At 41.5% G+C, this 12,327-nt stretch overlaps 1 protein-coding gene across 2 annotated transcripts in view; it reads left to right on the top strand.

Annotated features, from left to right (window-relative positions):
• Positions 1 to 12,327, top strand: part of CYFIP1 (cytoplasmic FMR1 interacting protein 1) — a 90,343-nt gene that overhangs the window by 62,391 nt on the left and 15,625 nt on the right. For both annotated transcript variants that reach the window (XM_081290557.1, XM_081290556.1), the window contains exons 18-23: positions 289 to 385; positions 2,661 to 2,737; positions 2,840 to 2,948; positions 4,776 to 4,895; positions 9,178 to 9,377; positions 10,204 to 10,291. In XM_081290557.1, the coding sequence (XP_081146683.1) occupies positions 289 to 385; positions 2,661 to 2,737; positions 2,840 to 2,948; positions 4,776 to 4,895; positions 9,178 to 9,377; positions 10,204 to 10,291 (691 nt within the window). The remainder of the gene's footprint in view (positions 1 to 288; positions 386 to 2,660; positions 2,738 to 2,839; positions 2,949 to 4,775; positions 4,896 to 9,177; positions 9,378 to 10,203; positions 10,292 to 12,327) is intronic.

Raw genomic sequence — 12,327 nt, 5'->3', positions numbered from 1 at the left:
AGAAGACACAGGTAGGTGGAGATCCTTGTCTGTGTGTCCTTAGTGATTATATCCCTCCTATGGTATTGGCTGCACGGCTGTCCCCAACCTTGCCTGTCCTGACCAAGTGTGGTAGTTCTGTAAGGTACAGCTGCCAGCAGCGCTCTGCAGGAACATAATTTGGCTTTTGAAGTAAGAAACTCTTTTTTTTCCTTTTTTGAGATTTAAATTCCTCTTTCAGTAGGAGGTTGTGAGGGCCGCAGCTCATGGTGTGGGCCCCTGGGGAGTAACCAATGCCACCCTCTGCAGGTACGTTCTCTACTCCCTGGACCTGTACAACGACAGTGCCCATTACGCACTCACCAGGTTCAACAAGCAGTTTCTCTACGATGAGATCGAGGCAGAGGTGAGGGCACAGCACCTTGATTCCTTTTTGTTTCCTTTCTAATGAAATTTCCTTTTTCTCTTGAGTATTAAACTTTCTTTAAAATATGAGGCAGTTTAAACAGTGAAGTCAGCGTTTTAGTGTGAGCTCTTCTGCCTGCCCCTTCCTCCTACCTCCACACAGGACCATGGTAGGATGTCCTCTTTCTCTGGATAATTCTTGCATCCACGTCTATTTTCTGTTGAACATGATGGTTACACTAAACCAATCCCTCTTTCATTCCTTTAGTCTCTTACTCTTGAGATTTTATAAATGGGACTTTGCTGTACTTCTTGGTACATGCTCTTTCATTTGCATCGGATTTCTTGTTAAGGAACAATTCCCACAAAAGGAATTATCAGATCAGTGTACACATAGAAGGTGAATCTTATTCTTTAGTTTAAGGTGTAAGAGAACTTACCCTCGACAAATTGTTTCAGGCATCTGGGTCTGTCTCTTCCACTCCTCATGAAGTCCTACTGCAAGTGTTTCTGCAGGGAGAGGTCAGGGTCTCTGTGTGATGCAGGGTGGATGAAGGGCTCCCTCTGCAGGCCCTCCTGGGCCTGGGTCCACCTGCCTCTGAGCACATGTATCTTCTTCATGGATCCAGAAGGTGGTGCCAGCCCCATCTGGAAGCAAGGTTGCAGGTTTTTGGGGGTATCTTCTGGATAATCTCATGCGCAGTATAGCTAGCCCTGCTCCAGGGGAAAAGTGGCAGGTGCTCTGGGACAGATGATGACTCCTGAAAAGCACAGCTGGTGACAGAAGCTGCTCCAGGTGGGGACACAGTGTATCCCCCCAAGAGCATATGGTGAAGAGAGGCCTTTGTTTGCTTTTGCATTTAAGAAAATAGTGACATTTTGACCTCAGTAAGAACACTTCAGGCTGGGGTTGTGGCTCAGTGACAGACCACTTTGTCTAGCACGTGTGAGGCACTGGGTTCAATTCTCTGCACCACATTGAAAACTAAATAGATAAAATAAAGGTATTGTGTACATCTATAACTAAAAATATTTTTTAAAAAAACCAGAATAGTTCTACCATAGTTTTTCTTTTAATTTGTTCTTTTTAATCATACAAGACAGTAGAATGTCTTTTGACATTATCATACATACATGAAGCATAACTTCTCATTCTTGTAGTTGTACAGGACATGAGTTACACTCGTCATGTATTCATATGTGAACCAGTTAATTCTAAGTGCCTTTCTTATTCCCATGCCCCTTTCCTTCCCTTTATTCCCCTTTATCTAGTCCAAAGTACTTCTGTTCTTCCCTATCCCTCACCAATCTTTTTGTGTGTTAGCATCCAAATATCAGAAAGAACATTCAGCCTTTGGTTTGGGGGGATTGGCTTATTTCATTTAGCATGATAGTTTCCAGTTCTATTCATTTACCCGCACCTAGATTGGTTCCACAGCTTGGCTATTGTGAATTGAGCTGCTATTACCACTGATGTGGCCATATCACTATATAATGCTCATTTTAAGTCCTTTGAGTATATATAGAGGAGTGGAATAATTAATTGGTCAAATGGTGGTTCCATTCCAAGTTTTCTGAGGAATCTCCATACTGCTTTCCATAATGGTTGCACCAATTTGCAGTCCCACCAGCAATGTATGAGTCTATCTTTTTCTCCACATCTTCGCCAACATTTATTGTTGCTTGTGTCCTTGATAATTGCCATTCTGACTGGAGTGAGATAAAATCTCAGTGTAGTTTTAATTTTCATTTCTCTATTTGGTAGGTATGTTGAGCTTGTTTTCATGTATTTGGTGACTAACTATATTTCTGTAAAGTGCCTGTTCAGTTCCTTTGCCCATTTATTGATTGGGCTATGTTTTTTTTTTTTTTTTTTTTGGTGTTAAGTTTTTTGAGTTATTATTCATCTTGGAGATTAATCCTGAATCTGAGGTTCAGGTGGCAAAGATTTCCTCCCATTCTGTAGGCTCTCTCTCCACATTCTTGATTGTTTCCTTTGCTGTACAGAAGCTTTTTAGTTTGATACCATCTCATTTATTGATTCTTAATTTTACTTCTTGCATTTTAGTCTACTATAGTTTTCAATGACTAGATGTCACTTATTGTGACACCATAATCTCTTTAATGTGTTGATGTTGGATAGTAAGGTTATTTCTTCTTTCTCTTTTCTAAAAGATCCTGAATTTGTTATCGTAAAAAAGGTTTTGTTTTTAACTTATATTATTTGATGTTGGTTTAGGGAATTGAAATCTAATGTGTGCTTTCTTTTACTCCAGGTGAATCTGTGTTTTGACCAATTTGTTTATAAGCTAGCAGACCAGATATTTGCATATTATAAGGTTATGGCAGGAAGGTGAGTATCTGATTTGTGATTGCAATACAAAATCTTGGTTAATTTGATCTGATACTTCTGTTAACAGTGTATGAAAAATGTCCTGTGTTTCTTCTGTACCAGTTTGCTTCTCGATAAACGGTTACGATCTGAATGTAAGAACCAGGGAGCCACAATTCATCTCCCACCATCTAATCGCTACGAGACGCTGCTGAAGCAGAGGCACGTACAGGTGTGTAGGGCTCCTGTTGGGCCTCACTACGAGCCTGGAGCGTGCATCAGAAATATTGGATTTTCCTTACAGCTTGCAAGGTTTTACTATGTTACGTGACTGTGTGAATTTCCTCATAAAGAGATAAAGTTTTTATTGTTGTTTTTGTTTCTTTGAAATGAGGGTCTTGCTATGTTGCCCAGGCTGCCCTCAATTACCTGGGCTCAAGTGATCCTCCTGCCTCAGCTTCCTAAGCAGCTGGGTCTGGAGGCATGCACTATCATAATGTGCTAAAAGAGAGTGTTAAATTTTTAAGCTGGCTACAATGGCACACACCTTTAATCCTAACTACTTGGGAGGCTGGGACAGGATTGCTAATATGGGCAATTTAGTGAGTCTATTCTCAATAAAATTTAAAAAGGACTGGGGATGTAGCTCAGTGGTAGTGCACTTACCTAACATGTTTGAAGCCCTGAGTTTAATCCCCAGTACCACTAAAAAATAAAAATAAAAAAGTAGCTGGACATAGTGGCAGATCCCTGTAATGCCAGCTACTTAGGAAGCTAAGGCAGGAGGATTGCATGTTTGAGGCCAGCTCAGCAATTTAGTGAGACCATGTCTCAAAAAGTGAAAAAGGCTGGTGATGAAGTAGAGTGTCCCTGGATTCAATCCAAAATATCACACACACACACACACACACACACACACACACACACACAAACTTTCAAAGACAGTTTGTATTGAGTAACCTCAAATGCAGGGGAATCTGGCAACTTTGAACCTGTCCTGTTGTAAGCTTCAGGGAGCAGGTGTAACCCAGATGGGTCTGTCCTTCCCCAGGAGCTCAAAAGCCAAAGTATAAAAAGAATATAGGTGAAAAATCACTTGTTGGCTATGAGTTTCAGAAACACACTTTCTTGTGGCCACAACAAAGAAAGATAGACAATGCTTGGTTTTAGTTGTATTTTTTGAAACAACATCTAGTGATATTGTACCATATAACAATGTTTTGGTGAACTTCAGACTTGCATATACCACTGTGGTCCCCTGAGATGATATCACCTGGACTGGGGAGATAGCTCAGTGGTAGAGAGCTTGCCTTGCATTTTGAGGATTTGATTCCCAGCACCACACACACACATAGAGATTATATCATCCAGTGATGTTGCGATCATCTTAGATCATGTCAGTATACTCTGTGCTGTTTGCACAACAAAATCACCTAATGATATATTCTGTTGCTAAGTGATGTGGGATGTATATACATCACACAAAAAAAGTTGGAAAACAGTGGGGAAACCTCCACTTAATTATACTGTCTATGTACAGATAACCACTGTGTACATTTTGGATATTCTTACCAGAGCTTTTACTATCTTGTTATCTAGTTCTTAGGACCCTGAAATAGAGATGGAGGAATGTTATCTTACTTGCCATTTTAATACCTGTGGCGTATTAGACATACCCAGGCCACTGTGGGGTGGGAGATGGATCCTGAATACCTTTATATGTGATGCTGTTATTGATAGACACAGATATTCCACGGTGCTGGTGAGGCTCAGGGTTTCTGCCCATGATTTAGGTTAAATTCAATGTTAAGGTGCTGCAAAAGTCTTCAAGGCTTTCCCTTGCAGGGAAAGCTCTAGGAAGGTAGAGTATTTTGTTATGATCCTTGTATATAAAATTTCATCTGAAACATTTAAATTTCTACTATATCCTCACAAAGACATTTATGTTTTTAAATAGATTTCTGAGGGACATTTTTGCATTGCCTGTTTGTTTGCTTTTTTGTTCTTGAGGTTTCCATGTTTACTCTTTTTTGGATGTCCCTCTCTTCCCTCCCTCTAGCTCCTTGGCAGGTCGGTGGACCTCAACCGCCTGATTACACAGCGTGTGTCCGCGGGCATGTATAAGTCTCTAGAGCTAGCGATCGGACGATTTGAAAGTGAAGACTTGACATCAATAGTTGTAAGTACTGGAATTAATTTTACTTCCATCTCTAGTAATAAACTGAATAAATGGTATTTCTTGTGTAGATAATAAAAGATAGGGACTCATTGAACCAGGTCTATCTCAAGGATCTATTAGCACCTACTCTTAGTAGTCACATTTCTAAATTGATTTCAAAGAAACCAATAATCTGGTATGATTTCATGGATATAAATGTATGTTAAAAATCCATGCAACTCATTATATACTAATCATATCTCAATAAAGCTATAAATAAACCTACATTATTAATCCTTGCCTTAAAAAAAAATAAAAGGACCAAGAATCTCAATCTTGAGATTATACCTAAGTATGGCAAAGGTTAACATATAACTTAATGATTTTCATTATGTAATTTTGTTAGTGTCACAAGGTTCTTCACCCCATGATTCAGGGAGCTTTGGGTACAGGGATTGATTAAAGAGTGTTATTGTTTGTACTGAAATGTCCCCCCAAGGCTCATGTATTAAAGTCTTTGTGCCATTGCAGCAGTGGTCAGAGGAGGGGTTTTGGAAAGTGCTTAGATCATGAGGGCTCTGACCTCAATAGTGGATTAAACCATTGATGGTTCATAGCTGAATGGACTATTGGGAGGTGGTGGAAACTGTGGGACGTAGGTCTAGTTGAAGGGAGTGGGCTCCTGGCTATCTCTTGTCCTGGTCCCTCTCTGTCTCTTTCTCTTTCTCTGCTTTTTGGCAACCACAAAGTGAGCAGCTTTGCTCCACCTGACCTTCCCTGACATGATATTCTGCCCACAGTACTGGACCCAAACGACCATGTACTAAGTCTTCTGAAATTGTGAGCCAAAATAAAATCCTTCCTTCTTTAAATTGATTTTCTCAGCAACAAAGAACAATGATTTCTTTCATAATGATTCCAGTCGGACTCCTATTCATTAGGCCTATGGCTTCCCCTTTATACAGATCAAAGAGAACCTTCTAACACTGTCTGTGGCAGCCTTAGGACAGTGCTGAGATCTCTAGGGGTCAAACCATTTGAAAACGCTTTCATTGTGCTGCCCTGTACTTGGCCACATTGGATTTAGGGAGCCCAGTTTGGTTGACTTCTGTTCCCATTCTCATTGTGGCCTACAGAGAATAATTTCTACAGAGCTTTTCAAGGATAATTGAGGTGAGAGAAAATTTAATGGTAGTAAAACAGTCAGCCTAAACTCGAGAATCTAATAAGTCAAAACTCTCTTCTGAGACAAAGGTTTACATGGGAGATGCTGCAGGCAATACTATGCTGCCTGATAATGGATGATGAGGTAAAGAAAAGTGGAGATGCAGTTAGGGGAGGGAACATGAGAGAGATCTTAGGTAGCATGAATCATTTTTCTCTAGAGGCGTAAATGTGAAGATTACTATTCTGGTGTCTTTGTCTGTTTTGGGTTGCTATAGCAGAATACCTGAGATTGGATACTTTATAAAGAAGGAAGGTTTATTTAATTTACCGTTCTAAAGGTCCAAGATCATGACTCTGGCATCTGCTTCTGGTGAGGGCCTTATGGCAGATACATTCACCTAACAGGTGAACGTGAAGGAGTGGTGCTGTGTTAGTCAGGTTTCTGTCACTGTGATAAGATACCAGAGAAAGAGAACTATGAAGAGGACAAGTTTATTGTGACTCATGCTTTCGGAGTTTTCAGTTCATGGTCAGCTGACTCCATTGCTTTTGGGCCTTTGACAGCTAGAAAATCGCAAGAGACTTGTGGTGGAGCAAAGCTGCCTATCTAGTGGCAACTGGGAAGCAAAAAGAGAAAGGAGGGGCCAGGGTCTCAATGTCTTCTTCAAGGTCACAGCCTAATGTTCATCCCTAGGCCCCACTTGTTTATTTTTATTTTTTTCTTTTCCTGGACTGGGGATTGAACCCAAGGCCTCATTCATGCTAGGCAAACCATAGAGGTACATCCCCAGCCCTATTTTAAAATTTTATTTTGAGACAGGATCTTTCTGTGTTGCCTGTGTTGGGCTCACACTGATCCTCCTGCCTCAGCCCTCTGAGTAGTGGGGATCATAGGCGTGCATCCCTGTACCCCATCAGGCCCAGCTTCTTAAAGGTTAATCTCCCTGGATGGTGACTGAGCCTTTAACATGTGGCCTTTGGGTGATATTTAAGAGCCAGAGCATAACAGGTACACACAGGAAAGCTCATGTGGTGGAGAGGAGGCAGGAGAGCAGGCCAAGGCAGCCGAGCTGGCTCCCGGACACCCTGCTCTTGTAGCATCTAGCAGGCCCCACAGAACCTAAGTTCTGAGAAGACTAGTCTAGACTCTCAAGGAAACGTTACTGTATTCATGTGGACAGAGCCCTTATCACCTCACATGCCTCCCGAGGGTTCCCCACGTGGTACCCTTACACTGGAAGATAAGCCTCAACACGAGCTTTCTTGGGGATAAACCACATTTAAACAATGGTACCTGCAACCACGTCGGCCCCAAAAGCAAAGTGAGCTCCATTCACTTAACAGTCGAGTTGCAGAAAAGGGTCAGGGTCCAATCCCATTTGATGTGTTATAATAAAAGAAAGGATATAAATACACAATGGTATCTCTACAGACAGTGAAAGCGTTCAGAAAGGTCCCCCTGAAACCTGTGAAAGTGGTGGCTGCTGTGAAAGAACCTTATATATCAGAATAGGTTAAAATCCAGAATTAGGGGGATTAGAGAAAAGAAGGTTTTGAAAAGTGATGGTGGACTCGTGAAAGAGTTCACAAGAAAATCACTGCAGAACTGAATACTGCATGAGAAAGAACAAATGCATAATGACCTCAGAGAAATAACAAGAAGGAGAGAAAGAACATTTTTTAAATTGGAAAGAAATTAGCTGGGCACAGTGGCACATGCCTATAATCTTAGCAATGTGGGAGGCTGAGGCAGGAGGATCACAAGTTCAAAGCCAACCTGGGTAACTTGGTGAGACCCTGTCTCAAGATAAAAAAAATAAAAAGGACTGGGGATGTAGCTCAGTGGTAGAGGGTCTGGGTTCAATCCACGGTTCCAAATAATTAAAAAGGATGCTAATGTTATTAAGGACTCTGAAAATGGCTCCAACGACAAAAATATTGCAATAAAAGGATTAGACTTTAAAAGGGAAGAAAAAAAAATCTTTTGTTTGAGAGGAAGGACTCAGGACCAGATTCAGTTGCCCTCAGACCTTTGTCAGTAACCAAGGAAAGGAACTGTGAATTGAGGATTTTGGATCCAACCAAATTGATCTAAGAATAAAGGCCGAAGACAGATGGTAAAGAACATGCAAGAACTCCAGGAGAATTGTCCATAACTAGGGAGTGAGCTTCACTCAGAGGAATGGGAGAGGCCTCAGCCAGGGTGGCCCATGGGGTCTTGGTGATAGATGAGATGGATGTTGGCATTTTTTCTTCTTCACACTAAGTCTTCGAAATCTATTGTGTTTCACACTCAGTGCATCTCACTTGGCAGGATTTTCTTTCTTTCTTTCTTTTTTTTTTTTGGTACCTGGGATTGAACCCAGGAGTGCTTCACCACTGAACCACATCCCTAGCCCTTGTTTATATTTTATTAGCAACTCTTGCTAAATTGCTGAGGCTTTGAACTCAAGATTCTCCTGCCTCAGCCTCTCCAGTTGCTGGGATTACAGATGTGTGCTGCCGTGACTGGCAAGAATTTGGGAAGTTTTATGAGCAATATAGTAATTTTATCTGATTGAATGGGGGATACCACTGGGGATACCCCCAGTGGATACTGGAACTCACAGATTGTAATCCCAGTGGCTCGGGAGGCTGAGGTAGGAGGATGGCAGATTTGAAGCCAGCCTTAGCTAATTAGTGAGACTTTAAGCGACCTAGTGAGATCCAGTCTCAAAATAAAAAGTGCCCCTGGGTTCAATCCCTGGTACCAAAAAAAAAAAAAAAAAAGAAAAGAAAAGAAAAGAAAAGAAAAATCACGGATTATACAGGATTCTATATTTTATATGTACTGTGTTTCTCCCCGTACCTACATACTCATAATAAAGTTTAATTTATAAATTGGGCATGGTAAGAGATTAATAACAATAACTAAAAATAAACTAGAACAAGTGTAACAGTATACAGTAATAGAAGTTATTCAAAACTTAATGCACTGGTGGCTACTTTGTTGCAAACTCTCCTTGTCTAGTCCCCACTGTGCACTGGCCTACCAGGGACCTCATGGCCTGGGTGGGGACTGCAGGTGACAGTACTGATTCCCCCTTCCTGCGTAACCCAGTTCGGTCCTTACATCCCTGTCTCTGTGGCCCTGTAGGAGCTGGATGGCCTTTTAGAAATCAACCGTATGACCCATAAGCTACTGAGCAGGTACCTGACGCTGGACAGCTTTGATGCCATGTTCCGGGAAGCCAACCACAATGTGTCAGCGCCCTATGGAAGAATCACCCTCCATGTCTTCTGGGAGCTCAACTATGACTTCCTGCCCAACTACTGTTACAATGGTTCCACCAACCGGTGAGTGGCTGTGAGCTTCACGGATGGGTCTGGATGCCCCCCGCCAAGCATTTGTGTGGAATGATCTTGGGGGAACTGCCTCCCCCACAGAATTTCACTGTGTCCCTGTCACTGTGTTCCCTCTTCCTTCTCTTTTCCAGAACATTTTGTCCCTCCTGTTTCTTCTATTTGTAAGGGTAGCCCTGGGCCAGCCTTGGGGCATGGCCCTGGCTTTACACATGAAGATTGGGTGATGGGACTGGACTAGAGAGGGAAGTTGTGGTTCCTATCTAGGTGCTTGCTCATGGCTTAGGACAGACTCTCACAACCACACAGGGAGCAGCTGCTGGGTGATAGCTACTCCCTAATATTCCAGGACATGCCGACACACACAGACACACGCAAATTTACACATGGGCCCATGTAGACAGAGACACACACACACACACACACATGCACGCACGCTCGCACACCAGTGTTGAGTGTTGTACACCAGTGGTATTGACTACTGATAGCACAGTGGTGTATGATCCTTTTCGGTCCTGCTGCCAACAGGCTAGCATTTCCCTGAGTGTGGAACTATGTTTATGGGGGGAGGACATCAGGAATTCTTGCTGTGGCTCCTGAGCTTTGGATACATTTACCCTATATTGGATACATTTATTCTACATATATTCAGATATGGATCTAATTCATTCTGTGGTTGGTTTTTTATTTACTAGAATTTTCCTGTTTGATGATTGTAACAGTTAATTGGGAAGCAAATTTAATAGATGGGTAATAGAAAAATTCAGAATATAAATAACTACAATTTAATTTAGTTTTCTTTTTAATCTTTCTTGTATAGGTTTGTTCGAACAGTGTTACCATTTTCTCAGGAATTTCAAAGAGATAAACAGCCTAATGCACAACCCCAGTATTTGCATGGATCAAAGGTGGGTTCTTTTTTGTTTGTGAAGTTCATAATGAAGCATAATTTGAAATTGAATTTTTTTCTTCCTGCGTTTCTTTTCTCTTTCCTGTCTTTACCTACCTACCTATTTACGTTCCTTTCTTTCTTTCCTGGTTTTTGTTGTTATTGTTTATTTGTTTGTTTGAGACAGGGTCTCACTATGTTGCTTAGACTGTCCTTAAACTCCTGGGCTCAAGTGATCCTCTTGCCTTAGCCTCCCAAGTAGCTGGGACTGCAAGGGTGTACCACCTTGCCCAGCTTGAAATTTCAGTTTAATTGCAATGATGTCAATGTAATATATACCATGTAGAGAATGTTGCGTTTCCTTCTATTCCATTAACATCTTCCTGAAAGCAATAGTAATTTAAAACAGAAGATAGTGGGGCTTGGTGGCATGGGTTCTATCTATTCTATATACAACTACAAAATTTTTTAAAACAAGTAATCTAGAGATGATTAGGCTGAAGTAGGAGAATCGCTTCAACCCAGAGGTTCGAGGTCATCCTGGGAAACATAGGAAGTTACCATCTTTAAAAAAAAAAAAAATTTTTTTATTTGAAATTAGTTGTTTATACTATTGGGACAACTTTGGGCATGAAATAGGAGCTGGAGTAAGTCCAGCTTCATTTGTGGCATTAAAATATGTGTGCTTATTGGGAGATTTAAAAGTTTAAAAATCCTTATACTAAGAAAGCATATATGGAGGGCTGGGGATGTGGCCCAGTGGAAAATGATTTGCCTAACATGTGCGACACCATGAGTTCAATCCCTGATACCACAAGAAAGAAACTAAAGCACATGGAAGAGTCTCAGGAGCATTGCTGAGGCAGAGCCAGGACTACTGTTCAGGGGCAGTGCCACCAAGGCACGGGCTGATGTGGGAAGGTGAGTGCAGAAGAGATCTGACTTCTACAAATAACAGAGTCAGCCCACATATGGTGAGCAGGCTGAAATAGCAGATGCTCACCTCTAAGGAGGGAAGACAGATGCCATGCAGGGGTGCCCAGATGCCCAACAAGTGTGAGTAGTACTAAGGGCAGCACTCCTTGCCTGTGTGTTCTCATCTGTGGGCTCAACTGACTATGGATCAAAAATATTTGGGAAAGCTGGGCATGGTGGCACAGGCCTGTAAATCCCGGCAGCTTGGGAGACTGAGGCAGGAGGATCAGAAGTTCAAAGTCAGCCGTAGCAACTTGGCAAGACTGTCTCAAAATTAAAAATAAAAATGGACTGGGGATGTGGCTCAGTGGTTAAGGGCCCCTGAATTCAATCCCTGGTTACCCCTCCTCCCCCGCAAAAAAATTGCAAAATCCCAGGAATCCAGGAGTTGGAGGCCAGCCTTGGCAACCTAGCAAGACTATCTCAAAACAAAAACTAAAAATGGGGATGTAACTCAGAGGGTAGAGCACCCCTGAGTTCAAACGCTAGTACCAGGGGAAAAAATAGGGGAAGAAAGAAATTGTGTGTAATCTGAACATGTACAGACTTTTTCTTGTCATTATTACCTGAACAATAGGATATGACACTCTTTACTTAGCATTTACATTGTATTAGGTATTAAAAGTGATCTAGAGGCTGGGGCTGTAGCTCAGTGGCAGAGCATTTGCCTAGCATGTGTGAGGCACTGGGCTCAGTCCTTAGCACTGCATAAAAATAAAACAAATAAAATAAAGGCATCCACATACAACTACAAACTTTTTTTAAAAAAAGTAATCTAGAGATGATTTCAAGTATATGAGGATATGTTTAAGTCATCCAAATACTTCACTGTTTTATATAAAATCTGTGAACATCTGCAGATTTTGGTATCCACTGGGGGTCCTGGAACCAATTTTCCACAGTATCTTGGGATGACTGTCTTTATTGAGTATTTGTATGGTTCAATAAGAAAAAGATAAACAATCTGTAGGAAAAAAATAAAACAGATGAAATGAGCGAACACCCCCCTCCAAAGTAGATCTCCTGCCTTGTAATTGAAGAGAAATAATGACAGAAGTTAGGATTATTTTGCTCATCAGA

This window comes from Spermophilus citellus (assembly GCF_964194105.1).
Source record: "Spermophilus citellus genome assembly, chromosome: 4".
Taxonomy (NCBI): Eukaryota; Metazoa; Chordata; class Mammalia; order Rodentia; family Sciuridae; genus Spermophilus; species Spermophilus citellus.
The sequence above is the reverse complement of the archived record's forward strand: the minus strand, read 5'-3'. Positions and strand labels throughout refer to the sequence as shown.